Raw genomic sequence first — 19,573 nt, forward strand, 5'->3', positions numbered from 1 at the left:
ACGCAAATGCGGCTGTACTAGGCTCTCCGATCACTGGAATGATATCTAAATTTGGAATTCGAAGACCGGCGAAGCAGCCAGCGGCCAGTCGTCCGACATCGGTACCAGTTGCCAAACGAGGAGTCTACTACCGACCAGTAACGTATTTCGATGAACATGGACTAAAATGTACAAGGTGTTGAAAGATATGGGACGTCTCTCATCAGGGATATTAATTATGCGGTGCTATGTACAAAGAACTTTCACAAACTGTGCATTATATTAATGTGACGATATGAAAATTGTAAATATTTTATTAAAAGAAAATATAACAAAATATACACAAGATATGAAAATGAATTAAATTCTTTCGTAATTATTGTATCTCTTCTGGCGTATATATCTAGGCTTTTGGTGTTGCCGAGGTTTTATATTCTGATTTAATTACCGGCTTGTACTGGTATACAAATATTGTATCGGAGGAGCCCGCGGGATGAACCAAGTTTTTTTTCTATATTATGTTCTAGAATGAAATGCATGGTCATATCACCTTGACTGGTAACATAGTAACGGTTGTGATGTGAAAATAATTGCATAGCCGCAAAATGTCGGCACCAGAAACAAAGTTGTTATCATTGAAGCGTTATCTGACAAATACTGAACGCGAAAATGAAATGGCTCTCAGGGGACGAGACCCCGATGATTCATTTTTCGGGGCAAGAGTCATCGAGTGCCAACAAAATGTGGTCGAAGAAAGAAAACTGGCCAAAGAATTAGATGGTTTGGAAAGACAGAGAAAGATCGCGTTGGCTAGACTTAACAGTTCTCAACACATTCTTAAACTGACCTGTCGTAAGTATAATAAGGACAGAAAAAGCTCGACTACAATTATAAAGAAAAAAAGCACTCAGGATCTTGGGGATACAGGAGATGATAGCTTCGTGCAGGTTGGGTTCCATTTTAAAGCCAACGGAGATCCTAGGCCAAGCGAGGGAGTTAGATTGTCAAGGTCGATATGTCGTCTGAAAAGCCAAATAAACGATATCAATCAAGCAATATCGACCTCATCGATAAAACACGATCACAATGTGGGGTCTTTTCGTAAACTATCGAGCGATCCCGATACTGAGTCAGCGGAACAAGGGGAAATGATGAACGACGAGGAGTACCAAAAAGAAATGGACGAAGTTGAAAAAATGGTAACTGAACTTATTAAAGCTGCGAAACGGCATCGAAGTACTACATTAGTAAAGAAGAACAACAAAGGTTCAGACGGAAAGCCGATGGTGGGAAAACATCAGTATCTCAGAGCTCATGAGAACGAATATGTCTGGCACTTAGAATCTGGTTCTGCTAGAAGGAATAACGACAATACAGGAGTTACCGCCGGTAAATTGTCTTTGACTCCGTCCGACCTTTACCGACCATCGTATACATCAAAAGCGACCCGAGGAAGCAGGGCAGCAGTTCTGGATCCGAAAGCGTCGTCCCTTTACAAAAATATTCACCATACTAAAGCGCAATGTTTGGCATGCGAATATAGATTCAAACAATCAACGCATGAAGAAGTAAGCAAGGGGTCCTCGACGGTCAATGTTCAACCAACACCTTCGTCTATGATGCGTAATCCAAGCTGTATTCTTAGAGCGTGGACTCCTTCTTCGGGAAGCCTTCACCACATCGACAACGCATCTTCATCGGGTTTACTCCATCGTAAGGGGAGCTCTCGACATGCCGGTTTCAGCAATTCATCGGTAGCATCCTCATCGAACGAGTCAATAGACAGCAGATCGTCAACAACCAGTGCACACCTGGCAGTCCCGGGTACGGGAGATTTACGGAAACAAATTCTGAAGAAGATGGTAGTTGCTAGAACGTTAACTCCAGATTCTAACGATAGTAGGTCCAGATCGCCGTCACCATTGGTCAGTCCTAGGGACGAACAACCGAGAGCTTCATCGTGTCCAGGGCAAGTTGATGCCGGTCATGGCGATACATTATCGATAGGACATACACCAAGCCCACCACTGGTCAGTAACGTATCAATAAAATTAAATGATCAAGATGAAAGTGAACATCTATTACACAGTCGATCCTCTCATAAATGGAAAAAACGATGTATATCGACGAAGGAATTGAAACACCAAGCGGTAAGCGATCATCAAGTCATGGACATTTCATTTAGAATATCTCTTATGTAATAATAGATCCACAACCATTTTCATTATCAACATGGACCCATGCTAGACCATATACTTGTCAACCAGGAAAAAATTTTTTGTAGGAGGTAGCCACTCAAAGCAGTTTCATGAAAGTCAACGAATTTCTGCATAAGATTGACGACGACCTAAAACATCAGGAGACGGACGATCGATTCACGGCGAACAGATCGGGCTTATCACCAGCTCAAACTCAGAACGTATTCAGAAATACACAAAATCGTTATCAACAAGATATACAACGACATTCAACTGGACAGCTATCTAAAGAAATGGAAGCTCTGAAAAACTGCCGATATCTGCGCATTTATGTCCCGAAGGCTGAACGAAACAAAAAAGTAGGAAGCTTCGACGCTATACTTTGATATCAATTCTGCATAAAATCTAATAGAATCTTAAAAGCATTACGACGCTTATGCAAAAAATTATGGAAAAACTATTATTTGACACAAACAAGACAATCTTGTAACTCATCTTCAGTGGGTTAGAATTCATACGTATCGACCTTGCCAAATTAATGCAAGGAATCAAATCAATCCTCTAAGTTTGATATGCTAAGATTAAGATGGTTTCCGATCGACTTCCTGGCATTGGGACTTTTCGATAATTAAGCAAAGGTCCAAGAAAAAACTGTCGCAAAGAAATAATTAACTAATAACTAGTATATCTCCAGATTAATCATACTTTTTATAATTTATTTCGAAATTCTGTACACTGTCATTGAGTACACATTGTCAATCATTTTCAAATATTGAATCATTTTCCATTTCATTTTCCATTCATTTTAAAGCCATTTGGCACATTTCATTCAACATAAATAATCATATTCCATTCATAGCTATATACAAAGCTATGTATTCATTTCAAATAAATAGTTCATTTCACTAGAAAAAATATATAATGTTTTATACAAATTTATCACAAATGTTAATGGATGAAATAGACATCAGTAATAAATAAATACATTTTAATTGCAATTTCATTAACATTCTATACATTTGAGATAAAGATCAATTAATATAAATTTGTAGTTATTTCATCTCTGTCATTGTTTGATCAAGGTTCCAACTCGGTTAACGAACCCCACGTAGGTCCCGCTTGAATTTTCACAGGGAATTTTACGGATAACTGCATCGCGTTTTCCATGTTCGTTTTGATGATTTGCGCGACTCGTATCAGATCAGACGCGGCAACTTCATATATCAGTTCGTCGTGTAATTGTAGAATGAAGAACGCTCCTGATAGATGATGATTGCTCAATCGTCGACTGTGTCTTCTCAACGAATCTACAAAAACAACATTTTCTTTATTAAAGGATCGTAACAAAAAGATTTAAGCCAATAATCAATTCTATGTACTGAAACAGGGTGGCTACTTTTATTTGAATTGGCCCTATTCCCGGACATGCACGTTGTTTTCACGGACTTGATCTGCTAAGAATCCAATCAATTAACACAATCTAATACATAAGTCATAGACGGAAACACTGTTTGATTTTACGTACAATCTAGCAACCTCAACGAATAACCCGGACTTTTCCATGATTTTGAGCTATTTTACAGAATTCTCTGACTATTCCTCGACTTATCCCTGACTTCCAGGTAAGTGGCCATCCTGAGAAGAACTTAAGTTGCGAAACATTGAAACATAGGTCACATAATTTTCATGGATGACGAAAGTCATGTTTTTACCTGAGGAGGGATTATTGGATTTGTGAGTGTGCGAATATCTACAGTTCGGAAAAACTCGCTGTAACTCATCGTCGATATTAATCATAGCCTTCTTCACCATGTCTGCTGCAGAACCTTGAACGGTAGTATTCACTGCTTGTCTCTCAGCCTGGAATAGAAATATTCCCTTTAATCATGTATCATACAAGACTGAAGTTAGCACTTATTCATTCAATCGAGTAAACTTACATGAGCTCGAGCATGAGGATTAGTATCTTTAATTGCTGGCAGGTAGCGTTTACGGCCAAGTAATGTCTGCACATAACCAACATCCCGACATTTATTAACTGTATCTCGCAGATATGACCGCATTCCTGAAAATTACAGGATATTTTGAGCAAATTACATTGTATCCAGTTAAATACCTTGATCAACCCAGGAGTTGATACGGTATCTTTCATAATTATATATACCTGTATATTTAGCCTTAAAAGTCTCTATAAATTGTGCAGCTTCTTCAAGGTCAACTTGCAACTGTTCACCGAGAGCTTTTGGTCCGATTCCATAAATCATACCGTAACAGATCTGTCAATCAAGGAATAATACGCATAGTAAAGTACATTCACAAGCAAAAATATTTTAGACAGAATTATTTGATGACGTGTTTGAAGTAAAATGCTGACAATTGTAACTTTCTACAAATGCATCTTCAAATCTTTTGGATGTCACACCTGTTTTGCCTGCTGCCGTTCTTCAGCTGTGACTTCATGAACGTCCTTGTTTTTCCATTGAGCTGTAATCTGTTTGAACACATCTTCACCGCTGTTTAGAATTCTAATCAGCTTCATATCACCAGATAGATGCGCTATCATTCTCAACTCCAACTGAGAATAGTCAGCAGCAACAATCACTCCATCTATTAGTAAAATAGTAAACGTTGTACGTCGTTTTTTCAGTAATTTTAACTAGTTGTAATGAAGACCACTGAAAGATATTATGTCACCTTTAAATGGTAGAAATGCATGTCTCATACTGACAGCTGTAATATGTTCACCCGATACACTATCTTCCGGTTTCGTTTGGATGTCGAAATCTTTCGGGATATTCTGAAAGTTTGGTTCGGACATTGTGACACGTCCCGTTGCCGTATGAGTTTGAGTTACGCTGTAAATACGATCCATTTCCAGCGTGGAGTTGAATTGGCGACATTTCATATACGGATAAACAACCTATAATTGATAAAATCATGATGAACTGAAGATTATTTCTCTAACTTGAAATATTGAGTGCAGCGAGTAACACAGGTTGCTTTCATTTATATTCACTTTTGTTAATGCACAGTTGATTCTACGCCATTCTAGAATGATGCTTGGGAGCGGATGCATGTTGACCAATTTAGACAGGATATCCTTCGAAGTACTGAAAGCATTTTGTCCACGGCCCCCACGAACTTTTTTCGGTATACAAGCAGGTACAGCGGGATCACCACTCGGAGGTAGTCCTAACTCCACGAACAATACCTAAACCATAATCGAAAGTATGATAAAGGACTTCTTAGATCTTGTTTATGCATGAAAACCAAATGAACTTACCTGGCCAACATCCTCAGGGGAACTTAAAGAAAACGAATGGTTGGCCAATCGATACGCCTCCACTTCTAACGTTGTCAATTTCATTTGCATCACATTTTTCTGTTGCTCACATATATCATGGCTGAATCCTATAATGTATCAATATTCATTCTATAAGTCAATTGAGGCAGGAATATCTTTGAATATACAATTGCATTTAAATGAAATATCTTTACCCATGCCATTCATTTCCATTCTAGCTAGGCAAATCACAGAAGGCATCTCGATTTCATGAAATGAAGTGAATAAATTATCCTCTTTCAGTTTATTGTTGAAATATTGCATCAAATGAAGTACTAATACAGATTCAGTAGCAGCTCGAACACGACCAGGTCCAGGATTCTTAGTGGTCATTCCTAGACTTGCAAGACCAATACCACCTCCTACAGCTACAATGGATATAGAACAGGAAATTACTGTTATATACCCTAAGATGTATTAGTTTGTTTTTCATTTCTTCAGTTTATATTGGTTTCTAAATATATCATTATCATTACCCTCTAAAAGATGTACATCAAATGGTAGAAAATTGGTCACCATGCCATGAAGAGTCTTCTCTCGAGCCCCGGGATCAAACAACCACAACGCTACTTTAGGATCCTCGAATTTTGCGCGGGGAACAACATCACAGGTCCTTGACAGTGCTTTATATTGTTCCTTAACATCGAATGCAATTACAGTTCTAGGTTTGGAAGATTGTAGTACTGTTTGCACCACTTGCAATCTACAGTCGAGAGACAATTCATCGTCTATAGCCGCTGGTGCTAAACTATCATCAAGATCTGTATAATAATCAATGAAACTTTTTGACTTTTGATTTTTGACCGCTTGACCTGCAGATCCCAAAAATTCACTCCTAAGATTCAACACATTTGACAGGGTATTCAATAGTAGGAATACCTGGTAATATTCGATTCAAGGGGAGGAATGAATTGTCCAGCAGCAGCCCTACCTTGCTGTCGATGATTCGTAAAGGCAATATAATAAGCATCTCTGTTTTCCCAGCAGACAGCCATGCCCACTATGGTTCTTTCCACTCCATGGATTTGAAGTCTGACCAATTCTTCATCTATGTCGTTATAATTGTTCTTCTTCTTACCTAAATCAGAAATGACAAAAAAAACAACAACATCCACTACAGTTACTACCTGCAAATAAAACAATGATGAAAGATTGTCATTAATGCCATTGTCTTACTTACTTTTCTTGAAGTTTCCACCAATCTTTGTCACCACAGGTTGCTTTTTAGGCATATCTTCACAGGCCAGCGCAATGGAGAAATAAGGTTTACTTCTCCACTCGCGGCAAAACGTTGAAAACAACTTTTTATTCGCAGTTACGTCGATGATCGAGAATGACGTGTTTGTGCACGGAATATCATCATCAGTTGCTGGAGGAATACGAGATGGTTGATCTATATCCTGTGAAGTATCGCCTTCATTGTCATCATCGCTGCTCTCAACGTCTTCTAACAACTGATCTAATTTAAACTGAGTATCATTCTTCGCCTGTGAGGTATCATTACTCATCTCAATGAGTTGACGTTTAGCTGCTGGGTGACTGTCTGTAGACTGACCCGATCGTTTTTCACCTCTTTTACTCCAGGTTGAAGTACTCTTTACATCAGTCATCAAATTACCTTTCCGCGTAGAGTATTTAACATTAGGAGCGACAGATTCTTTTGGTGGAGTAGGAGGTATACATTCACTGCCTGCACTATCATTATGACTAGAATTAGGACTAGGAATAATCTTTTTGTTATCTGGCTGGACAGGTGACTCAATATGTTTATCTAATTCTGAGAAATTCAACTTGCACAATGGATTCAGAGCTTGTTTGTTACTTTTGACAGGGCACCGCTGAATAGGTATTGGTGAAAATACATCGGAGTCATCCATTTGAGCGGCAAATGCGAAATCATCTTTCAATTGTGTTGTCATTGTCGAAGCTTCACCTAACTTATTATTATCAGCATTCAGTACACAAGGAAATGAGTCACTCATATTCATTGCAGCTGCAATATCATCCTGTAGTTTGGTATCAATTTCTGTGTGAAGTTTATGAGGTGTAGGGTGATTGTCTCTGTCGTCGAAATTGCCTCGGATTTCTTCATCTTCATCAACGAATATTTCACGTTCGTAACAACTAGCAGCGAATAATTCCTGAGATTCAATTAATTCAAAAGACCTAGATCGCTCATGTTTCGATTTTTGTTGACATTTCTTCGCCGATTCAGCGACTGAATTGTCAGAAAACGAAGCGTCGGAAAAAGGATCTTGGCTCATTATCACCCCGTCGTCTAAAAAATTTCCCTTGACGGATAAAGGAGAATCAAATTCTTGAGCACTATTGAGCTTTGTATTACTATCATTTTTAGGCTGATGGTAAGTACAATACTGCTGCATAAATTCATCCAATTCCGAATCTAATATCATTGAATTCGCTAGATCATTCACAGGCTTTGGATCATTGATCACAGGAATAGGACTATCATGAAAAGCCACTCTGCGTGATGAAGGAAGTGGACGTTCATCAGAAAACAGCGGCTGCGAATTAGCTACGAGGTCAACACTGTTAGCAGCCGGAGAAAACATCTCTTGAGAATTCAAAACCCTTCCGTCATGTTGTAAACTAAGATCACATTTACTGCTTTGATGTTTATCATTGTTCAGACTTTTAACGGATTCGCTATCTACAGCTTTTTCATTTACTTTACATATCACAGCACTAGTTTGACTAGAATGAGTTTTATCAACACTATCAGGAACAAAGTTTTTCTCAACAGCCTGAACAGCCCTCTCCAACTGAGTATTAAATATGAGACTATCATTGAACGAATCAGAAATATTCCCAACAAACAAGCCTTTAGTAACTATTTCCTTGTTATTTACTGGTTGAGCTTCATCAGTTAATTTGGTATCTGAACTGCTTAATTTAAAACCTTCCTTCTGAGGAGAAATGTCCACTGTTACATCAGATTTTAACCGTGATTTAATTTTGTTAGCGCTCACAACACTTTTAGACATTTTATGTGGAGTTGTTTCAGCTGCAACTCTTTCCACCACATTATCAACATCATCATCTCCCAATTCAATTTCAATTTCCAACTCAGATTTTGAATTATTGATAATATTCTCCTGGTTCAACTGAGTGGCATCTCTTTGCAGTGGTAGTTTTACACTGGACCTATTTGACACATCGTTCTTAGTTTTAACCTTTGCTTCATTTGTCAGTTCTTCAGGAAGATTTGTAAGCTGATTATTTTGTTGTTCTTTGGTTTTTGATTTCAACTCAGTCGACGTTACCACTTTCTTATCTTCGCACACCTCAAACGGCTGACTGAGGCAAACTGGTTCATCGAGCTAAATTCACAAAATATCAGTAAGATTAGAAGCATAACCTCCCAAAATCATGCGTCTTAAGTGTAACTTACCTCTTTTCTTGGAAGAATCTTAGGTTTATTTGAAATTTCATTCCATCTTATAGCAGAAACACCAAGCTCCATCTGCAACAATTTCTGTGCTTCATCAATAATAACATTTGCTGCCTCAGCCTCAGTCAAACCAGTTTTTCCCATCATCCAAATACAGTGCGACTTTTTTCGTCTTTGTTCAGCTTCCCATTCAGTTTCATTCTCACCAGTTTTCTTACTAAATCGAAAGAAATTCAGTTTTCGCATGAAAGTGGTCTAAACGTTTCGATAAGTTAATTCAAGCTAAACACAACCTCTTATCAATTGAAATTCATAGTTTTACCTTTGAAATGGCACAGCTTTCCGCAATATACGTTCAATATCAGATGGTTTGGCAGTAGCTAGAGCTGCTACCGTCTGATAACCACTGTTAAACATGATACGAGCTCGTTGACCATTTAACAGAGATATTCGCACCAGATCGCACAGCTCTCTCTGCACACCAAACGTCAGACGACTTTGAAACTGCGCCAACAACAACTCCAAATTATTCCAGCCAAGCCGACTGCAAAATACAGTCACCATTCCTACAACAAAACAATATTCACATACAACTTATTATACACAAGGATAATTAGAGGCAATGTACTGCATTTTTTAATTGAAAAGTTAGAATAATTCACCGGCAAAGGTAGCTGCTGACTGTTGCAATGATTGTAAAACGCCTTTATTACATCTATATTTCATTGCAACGTCCGGCAGTGGCATTTCCTGCACTAAGTCTCGCAGTACTAACGCGCGATAAAACCGCGTGTGTATCGCATGGCTTCGAAGCTGTTGACTGGTCTTCAGCAGCATGCGACCATGAGCGGCTTTCGTAAGGAAGCCTTCCTGGACTCCGACTAGTTCTGCCACAGTGCGATCACTAGGAGATAGTGCCTCCCACATACATAAATACTGATACCAATCAATTCCTGATGACAGGTCACTTGAAAATATAGGCGTAACCTAAAAGAAACAAAGACATAACCTTCAATGACAGATATCAGATCTCTAAGCGGAAGCCTTATCGAATAATGGGAAACAAACCTGATAGATAACATGAAGTTCGGATTCGAGAACAAAGTTTTTCCGAGCTTTACGAAGATCAGCGAATACAGCCAAACCTTCATCCGGAGATATCGAAGAAGCCAATACAGCAGAACCGAGTTGAGTGGGAAAATATTGTTCATTCAAATTACCATCAGCTGAAAACAAGATTACGTGGACATTATTCACTACTTTCCAACCGATTGACAGTGGAGTTTACGTATTTTTGCTTACCTTCATTTGACTTTAAGACAATGAACTCGTTATCTTGCAAAAATTTAATGCAATCCTGAATTGGTGTAGAAGCGACATTCTCTTCAGTTTCCATAGACGCTGAAAGCATTGTACATCGAGCGTATCTGTCTAAATCTTCTGGCGTTTTAGCCACACCACTGACAACAACCTTATGGGTAAAACAGTATTGTTTTACTTCATAGCAGGTAACTGGATAATAATCAACCAACTAATCAAGAATCAAATTCCTGTGCTCACCTCTAACATGGCCCTTTTCATGCTCGAACTCAGACCTTCCTGTCGACGAAAGAGACAACTTTTCACCGGCTCCAACTCAGCAGTAATCAATGCAATACCTTTACTACGTTCATTCGGTTTGCAGACTAATATACTTTCACCTATGAGTACATGATTAGCATCACAATTATCATCACAATACATGTACAAGGTTCTGACGAAACGTACGATTTCAAGCTGCTACAAGTAGACTGAATGAGAAATAAACTGACCTTCCGTATCAACTCCTTTTCTTCCAGCTCGTCCGATCATCTGTTTATAAACTAATGTATCAACAAGTTTCCCGCCGTAGAACACCGGAGTGCGAATGATAACACGACGTGCCGGTAAATTAACGCCCGACGAGAGAGTGGAAGTCGCGACTAAAACACGCACGCTTCCCATCTTAAACGCACCTTCTACGATATCTCGTTCATCGTACGTTAATCCTGAAATCAGAAGAAAAACTTCAATTAAATACCATCATGAACATTGGGGAAAAGTGGGCCCCTTTGTATCACATTTAAAGACCATAGTTTGGGTGCATTGTTTCATTACAAAATTCGGTAATAAAATTATAGATTTATACCTGCATGATGATATGCTACACCGAATGGAACACATCTTCCGAGCATGACATCTAAACCAGTTGGCGTCCTCTTCAATTGCTCAACGACATCTTGCAAACGACTCATATCCAAATTCAGATCCGTGGTTTGAACATTATTCGTCTCGTGTAACAGACGGTAAAATTCACGAGCCACCGTCTCGCACAGTTTTTCGCACCAATTCTTCGTCGGACAAAATACCAAAACAGAATGACGATTGACGACGGTTTCAAGACACAATGGAACGATATGGTCATCATCGCCTCGAATCGTTTCACCGATAGATAAATCACGTATCTTCAACATTTGATTGTTGTAGATAGTCGTGCCAATTTTGATGCACTCCGTGAGGGGCACCGGACGAAAATCGGTCTTATACAAGTCAGCGTTGAGCCAATGAGCTAATAGTTCCAGATTAGGCAGCGTCGCACTCATTCCAATTATCTGCACTGGATTTTCAATCATTGAAACACTGCTGAAAGATTTCGAACAGGTGAAGATTAATGAATGGTAACAAGATGACAATGTGATCACAGAAATGAAATTGAACGTCACAAGCGAGAGACCGTTGTTTATCTAACCTGTCATTAGTATTGACAACCGGTTTCTCTAGACTTCCAGTTATATATTGTATCTTAGTTAGCAGTAGTTCGAGTAGATAACCGCGATGACTATCGCCGACCATATGTAACTCATCGACGACAACTACACCCAGTTCTCCTAATCTTCCCTCTTCCATCAGACGGTTAACGAGACTGTTCGCTTTCTCTATCGTACAGATGGCGATATCAACACGACTCAAACCTCCCGCTGGACTGAAATGACCCATGAATCCATCAACGCGTATTCCAGCGTCTCCAAACATATCCTACATAAAAATTACAAGACAAACTTTTATTCCATATTTGCTTGTAATGTTTGTAAGTAGGGTTAATTGAAAATAGTTACGTGTCAAAAATATATTCAAACATAACAATTTCTACTAGAATGTGGGCGAGACATACGCATATTTATTCACCTGTAAGTAAAACATCTTTTCCCGAGCCACTGAGATGAATGGTAAGATGAAAATAGCTTTGAGTTTGGTTTCAAGAACGCGTTTCAATACAAGTATTTCCGCAACCATTGTCTTGCCTGCACTCGTCGGTGCTGAGTAGACTAAATTTCCACCAGCTGAAATATCATTTTGATGAAAACATGATCAATCGGAAACGAAGATTTTTGAAATGAAACGAAATGAACTTCTAGCAGTTTAAAAAGAAACTCAACCTAAAACACGATTTATGCTCAAACATTCTGCCTGCCAATCAAACATGCAAGTGATTCCTTTAGCTGTGTATTTTTTCAGAACAGGTTCTGGTAATCCCCATGAACTTAGCAATTTTCTATCAGGGGTTCTCGAAATGGATGACTGATGTTTGGAAATGGATTCCCGCTTGTTGGAAGCAACTGATATATGTTCAACATTGAAACCTGTAATGAATTTATCGAAAGAACATGTAAAAAAAGCTTGGCACTAAAACCAAAGTTTCCAGTTGAAATTGCAAACAGGTATTTCATACCAATCGAATTATCATCAATTAGGTCCATATTCCCCAGTTTTAATGTTGGGATACTGTTTTCTTTCTTTGGTATATCATTAGCGACTGTCAGCGGTGTAACATCTGATTTCAAATAAATATTTTCACTTCCTCGAGCTGATGTATTACGATTTCTCAAAGACTGCAGTAACATTTGATTTGGCCGATTATTACTCTTTGAACGCAATGCAGCTGGAGTTGATACTTGTAATGGACTACCCAATAAAGAGAAATTCGATATATTCAAATCCTGACTATTCAACAAATCATCATCCACTTGAAAACTTATTCTTCTTTTCTTTTCATTCTCACAAACAGCACCGCTTTTCATGATACTTTTTACAACACAATCAGTTGTTCGATTTTTATCACTTCCATCTTGGTTATTATCATTTTTATCTGTGGCTCCAATATTTGGCGGGGCAATTTGATGCAGAATTTTAGTTTGATCTGTTGTAGTATTTCTTGTTTTCAAAGTATTCACTTCTTTGTCTTTGAGATAAGCGTTCTCAATCTGATCCATTGCCGAGAAGAAATCATCACCCAAATCCATTCCCAGAGATGAATTGAAAGACAACTCGGCAACAAACTGAACGTCATTATTGGAAATTCCACCATTCTGAAAACAGACCAAGTTAATAGTTTGCGAAATGGATTTTTTCAAAGCTTAGTTAATATACCGATAGATAAGCTTAGAATACCCAGTCTTACTCCTGAATGAAATATTCATTTATGATAGTAACTCAGGCGTACCTGTTCATGTTGTTGCTTGTCTTTTCTTTGGTTATCAATATCATTTGAAGTGCTGTTAAAGCAAAAAGCCAGAAAAGATTATTATCTTTACACATTTGATCTTTTTTGGCGTGATGAGTTTCAATAATGGGTCAAATCATTACTTTATGTTATTCACTTTTGTGGGATATGTTTGGTTCACAGGTATTCGACCAAGAAATCTTCTCTTTCCTCCTTCCATCGGAATATTCTTAAATCATAAGCCAAACTCAAGCATCATCTCTATCCTTACTTGGATGAAAAACGAAAAGGTTAGAACTACAAGAAATACAAATTCTAATCAACCTTTCTCTTTGCTGGGTACAAGTTTTTCTGACTATTGCCAGGAGGCACTGTTGTATGTCATTAGACTGTTGTAGTCAAAGTGCAGCATCAGTCAGCGAGGCCGGGGCATGATGGTTGTGTTCTGATATTGGATTACTAAAAAATCAAGTCAAGCATGTCAAGCGGTACTATTTCATTGGACAGTTGGATAGCAACAATAATGGGCCCTGTGTCGTGAAAAGCCCTGTGATATATCCGACCATGTCTGAGTGTAGCCACCCATCACCCATACTGTACTGCTGGTATCTATGACCATCATCTATGGATTGGACATTGGCTGTTGGGCGCAGACATGGTTTTATTGGTTGTATTGTGGTCCGCTGTGTGTGGACTGTGCACAGGGGCTCATCACGATAGCTGGGGGTAAAAATCAAAGATTTGACCCAGTATCCTAGGTACCACCTATAAAAAAAGGTCTTTTTTTTGGCGGTAAGCTTTTTATAATCGGAATCGGATGGGCTTATACCAACGTGGAAATATCCGATCGTGAAACTAAACCACAGACAGGTTACTTTAACTTACTGACTACTACTTGTCACCCGTGTGTGGATGATTCACGATTGCCTTATTCACATTCAGCCTTATATATACAAAACCGCATATAAATCACCCCAGTGAAGTTCATTACTTGTTCCTTATTCCTTATTCCATTACTTATTCGGAATTCATCGCCCAATAAGGAACAAGTAGGCCTAACTTGTTCCTTGTTCCTTATTGGGCGATGAATTCTCAATAAGTAACGAAAATTGAACCGGTAAAGACGAAAATCTGAATAAGGAACAAGGAACAAGTTACTTGTTCCTTATTGGGCGATGAATTCTCAATAAGTAACGAAAATTGAACCGGTAAAGACGAAAATCTGAATAAGGAACAAGGAACAAGTTACTTGTTCCTTATTGGGAGATGAATTCTCAATAAGTTACGAAAATTGAACCGGTAAAGACGAAAAAAATCTGAATAAGGAACAAGGAACAAGTAACATGTTATTGTTACTTGTTCCTTATTGGGAGATGAATTCTCAATAAATAACAAGAAAATCTGAATAAGTAACAAGGAACAAGTAACATATTACCTGTTCCTTATTGGGAAATGAATTCTCAATAAGTAACAAGAAAATCTGAATAAGGAACAAGTAACATGTTACTTGATCCTTATTGGGAGATGAATTCTCAATAAAATGGAATTGGAATAAGGAATAAGGAACAAGTAATGAACTTAACTGGGGTATATAAATCATACATTTTCTCAAAGAGCTAGGTGATGGAGACTTATGTTGTATTAATAAATGACCGATTGATACTTTCAAGGGAAACTAACAAGATAATCAAGATAATTTACAACTGCAAAAGTTCTAATTTCCCGCAAGTGGCACCTCGACGGCGGCCATTTTGGTGGCAGCACTGTACGGTCACCACCAACTGCGAACTAGCGCGCTCACGATTTATTTTCTAATGAACGTAATGCAAAACCACTTAATAATTATCAAAACTCCAATATTTACAAAACAGGGCAGAGCAATTTCAAATATACTGATGTAAATATTTCTACCATCACGGGTCCATTGTATTTTTATTGCATTCAGGTTCACCTCAGCCAGAATTCCACCAGTTGACCCCAATAAAATGCTGAAACCTGGTGTATGCTGCATAAATACGAACCACATATTTTTCATCAACGCTATCTAGTACTAAGAAAAAAACAGATTTCTTTACATTACATACATTTTATTTTCATATACTGTATATATAATATACATACATGTACATATCATGTTACACAGGTAAACAGAGATTGACACATAAACACATTATAAAAGTCAGAAAATTACAAAATTTACAATATTGTCCAAACCTAATGAGAATATTCGCGAGAACCTAAATTAATTTCATTTTTTGAAAGATGATAAGGTTGTGAATTGTATACGACGCTTCTGTTTCATCAGGTCCTCCTGAGTCAGCGTCGATTGACTAGATTCATCTCCGGAAAGTTCAAGAACAAGGTGTAAATCTTTCTCTTCCTCATTATGAACCGTTGCACCTCCAAAATCAGTTGTAGAATGTTCCTGCTTCGGGGTTTCGCTCTTGACAATTGAAGGAGGTGCTAAATTCGGTTTAGCACTAGGGGACTGAAAGATGAAATAACAGTTTCAATTTTCTAGAAGATAAATTTTTTAGCAATGATAAGTTGTTTTCCAAGAAAATGGATTGAATTTTTACCTTTGACGATAAAGTAATTAACGAGACGCGTCGTTTACCACTTGAAGCATCTGAGACAGTACTAGACCTACATGTAGTTGGTTTCCTTGAAAAAATATGAAATCACAATCATACATTTGTTAAACAAATCAATGGTCAATTTCTTAATTCCAAACTAATGCTCACTGTACTATTTGAACATCTGGACTATCTGATGTTTGAGCACCGGGGATTTTAGTGTTTTCCTTTTGTTGTTCGACAGGTTCGAGCAATTTTACGCTTTCAGTTGCTCCTTCCATCTAGAATTCAAAGGAGCTCATGAATAAACATCGAATCAGATATAAATTCTTTTTCACAATTAGTTAAGTACTTAGTTAAGATTTTTCTGAAAATTTGTTCACCTTTTTCAGATCATTTTCCTTTGTTTTCATCTTCTCTTCAGATTCTGACTGCGGTTTGTACGGTTTTCCTAATTCTCCCTCTTGAAACGATATGAAAGAACAATAGCCATCTGTCGAAGATATGGCTAATATTCTACCATCCGATGACCTAAAATTTAGATAATACCGACCAAGAAAACATAAAATCTGCCTTCCGACTAAATGCTAGCAGAATTTTAAACAAATGGAGATGCTCATACCAAGCCAAGTCACTGAGTTGATGGTAGTGAATATTTGTAACCCGAAGAAATGGAACCGCTTGCTGTGTGTCATACAGTAAAACTGCATCTTCAGTTGCAACGGCAAATATTATTCGGTATGGAAGACTGAAATAACGAAATCATTATATTAGCTCTTTAATAGATTAAGTTACGATAAATTTGCATGAAAGTTTAAACAGTAAGTATCTACCAAAATAACGATTGATATTTTTCCCACTCTTTTCGATTATTGTTTTCCACATCTTCGGCTTTTTCTGGATAAAAAAAAGATATTTTACACTTTAAATTGATAATTGGAAAAGTAATTCTTTTTTCTAAATTTTACAAAAAAGGATCAATGCATAGAAAATGTTTTAATGAACATGTTAGAGCACATTCTACAAAATGTAGGTCTGTTTATTGACAGTTTGAATTGTACACTAACCATCCTTTTGTCTGGGAATCTTCCGTAATTCAAATAGTACAGGCGAACATCTTACAATCAATGAAGCTTTACCATCGACAGGCAGATGTAGAGCTGGTCTGTTTAAAAACAACAGAAATCGATGCCAAAACCAATTCAAAGGGTGATGTCAAAAGATAATGTCAAAATACCATCATCCAAAAAACCCTAAGAACTCACCGAGAAAATGATCCTCTTGTGAATATATATGAAGTGTTCAAAACTGAATCACCACTTTCGATACAACCGGCCGGGGTAATCAATAACTCTCCATCAGGCGAAAAACACAACCGACGGAAAAATGATTTCATCGAATCGTCGTGAAACATTCTCGACAATTTCGATTTTCCTTTGTCGGCCGACGTGACGAGTTTCGTCACTTTTTGAATGCATTGTTTCGTATTGACATTGTATATTCTGCAACACCTGGAATATCATTGAAACCTAACTTAAGTTCATACATTTTATAGTAAAACTACTACTTACGACAATCATTTATCATCTATGGATTAAAATTGTCTTACTTTCGGTGATTAATATTTACCTATCACAACTCAAAGTAGCTACGTATTGATTCAAAGGATCCCACGCAACTCCCTGTACAAAACTCTTGTGTTCTTTCAGTATACTTATGCTTTTGCCTGAATTGAAGATAATGAATTCATGAAGGACTGGGTAATAAAATTAGACCGATAACCGACTGTTAGCCAGCGGCGAGTAACTCACCTTTTTTCACATCCCACATTATAGCGCTATTATCTACCGAACCAGAAATTAGGAAATTACTGTCTGCCGACCAGCACAAATCATAGATATCCTCAATATGACCCCTGAAACGTTTAAACAAGACATCTCATCCCGAAATCAATTTTGCTGCAAATCGGAACATATTTCATTGGCAGATTTTAACATCGTAAATTCTCTAAATTTTCTATCCATTGAGTTAAACCAGGGCTAAAGTAATGATACACCATCAAGTTATATATGGAACATTATTAACCTGAGGGTTTTGATAACACTCCAATTTTCCAAGTTCTCATCATCTTCGTCTTGAAATATACTCGGAGCGGCTGCACTGTTGTCATTCTGTTGCCACAACAGTATCACAGAATCTACAAAGAACGACACAATGTATCAGAAGAGCGTTTTGAAAATATTGAGGGCGGCCTATTCTCAACTCACAAGATACCAAGTCTTGAAAGTATCTATTTTAATGAGACCCAACAGGTTGTTCACTTATTTTTTCAAAACAAAACAAGAAATTCAACTTACCATCTCCACCAGATGCCAATATCTCACCTGAAATAAATTTTAAGAAAAAAACAATTAATACAATGCATCTATTAACTAAGAGTTTCGAGGAAAAATCCAATCAATCAGGCATATTTTACCATTTGGTGAAAATCTAACAGCATTCACTGCCCGTGTATGTCGTGTTAGAGTTGCCAGAAACTGAGTACAAGCTTGTCCTTCATCATCAATTATAACTCGCCAGATACGGATATTCTTGTCGGTACCCGATGTCACCAATCTTGTGATTTCTCCGTTTTTATCGTGCTGAAAATCGATACTGTAGATCGGGTCTCTGTTATGCCATGAGATTTCTGGTGTTACCAACTTCATTTTTCTGCAAAAAATATTATGTTCATTTCAATCTCATATTCATAATCAGCACTCGGCCACAAAAAAGTAGGCCAGCAGCAACATTTTTGCTACTTGAGATAGACTTCACAAATAATACAACCCCGATGACGAAACAAAAGTAACTTCGGAATTTGGACGTTGATAAGTACGCTAGGCAATAAAAATGTTTTTAGTTTCTGGGCGAAGAGTCTGGATCTGGATGATGAATGAAAAAAATGAAGAAGAAATGGACTCGTCGTCGGCCGGCCCGCCGGGCACTTATTCAATAGAAAAACGTGTCCCCAAATTGCTTAAATTATAGACCGTTAAACTAATGTTGGTGTCTTTGGTATCTTTATCGTTTTGTGTTTTGATTAATTACTGCTTTTATGAAGTTATCAAGGTAATTATTGGCAAAATCCTTTTGAATATTGAGCCTTAGTTCTTGGAAGTTAATACTAAATCGAGGAATTGATATCGGACTCACCAGCGACGGATATGAACAAGGACGTATGCCCGAAAGTCGCTACTCGCTTTCCTGAGTACAATTTGAGGATTATTCCCGGCCGCGATATCCTTTGATGATAAGAATCGATAGAATTTCCACTGGAGCCTGGGGCAACGATCCGAATCATAGATGCATAATTGTGTATGTTGCTAAACACTATGGGTGATGGTGGATGGGTGCCCGAACAATTCCCAGCGAGAGGAGATTGTGCCCCGGCGCCGCCTGCATCCCGGCGTGAGTGAAGTCTGTGGGGCTGAAATCCATTACAACCTTGATACTTCTCTAAACCCATGAATATCACTACAACTTCGAAGCCCTTCATTCCATTTT

At 37.9% G+C, this 19,573-nt stretch overlaps 2 protein-coding genes across 3 annotated transcripts; both read right to left on the reverse strand.

The window, feature by feature from the left end:
- Positions 1–3,143: 3,143 nt before the first annotated feature.
- LOC141915522 (DNA polymerase theta-like) lies at positions 3,144–15,190 on the reverse strand. Its single transcript, XM_074807089.1, has 29 exons — positions 15,132–15,190; positions 13,776–13,910; positions 13,595–13,680; positions 13,452–13,503; positions 12,681–13,317; positions 12,388–12,591; positions 12,137–12,291; positions 11,700–11,986; positions 11,100–11,590; positions 10,744–10,959; positions 10,493–10,632; positions 10,235–10,403; positions 10,001–10,158; positions 9,595–9,919; positions 9,255–9,498; positions 8,933–9,149; positions 8,679–8,861; positions 6,701–8,447; positions 6,452–6,598; positions 5,997–6,281; positions 5,676–5,888; positions 5,461–5,588; positions 5,194–5,388; positions 4,872–5,097; positions 4,600–4,784; positions 4,342–4,453; positions 4,118–4,242; positions 3,890–4,037; positions 3,144–3,484 (listed from the first exon to the last, which is right to left on the reverse strand). The coding sequence occupies exons 3-29, from the start codon at positions 13,669–13,671 to the stop codon at positions 3,255–3,257; spliced, it is 7,296 nt and encodes a 2,431-aa protein (XP_074663190.1). The 5' UTR covers positions 13,672–13,680; positions 13,776–13,910; positions 15,132–15,190; the 3' UTR covers positions 3,144–3,254.
- Positions 15,191–15,593: 403 nt separating this feature from the next.
- On the reverse strand, positions 15,594–19,171 carry LOC141900111 (chromatin assembly factor 1 subunit B-like). Of its 2 annotated transcripts, XM_074786855.1 has the most exons (14): positions 19,118–19,171; positions 18,504–18,739; positions 18,385–18,411; positions 18,113–18,224; positions 17,839–17,942; positions 17,657–17,753; positions 17,293–17,538; positions 17,095–17,192; positions 16,861–16,924; positions 16,650–16,775; positions 16,411–16,558; positions 16,196–16,308; positions 16,031–16,115; positions 15,594–15,939 (listed from the first exon to the last, which is right to left on the reverse strand). In XM_074786855.1, the coding sequence occupies exons 2-14, from the start codon at positions 18,733–18,735 to the stop codon at positions 15,700–15,702; spliced, it is 1,692 nt and encodes a 563-aa protein (XP_074642956.1). In that variant the 5' UTR covers positions 18,736–18,739; positions 19,118–19,171; the 3' UTR covers positions 15,594–15,699. The 2 variants fall into 2 exon arrangements, with proteins under 2 accessions (XP_074642956.1, XP_074642965.1); XM_074786864.1 differs by lacking the exon at positions 19,118–19,171 and having other exon boundaries at positions 18,504–19,091.
- Positions 19,172–19,573: the final 402 nt, after the last annotated feature.

Source organism: Tubulanus polymorphus, chromosome 1 (genome assembly GCF_964204645.1).
Source record: "Tubulanus polymorphus chromosome 1, tnTubPoly1.2, whole genome shotgun sequence".
NCBI lineage: Eukaryota > Metazoa > Nemertea > Palaeonemertea > Tubulaniformes > Tubulanidae > Tubulanus > Tubulanus polymorphus.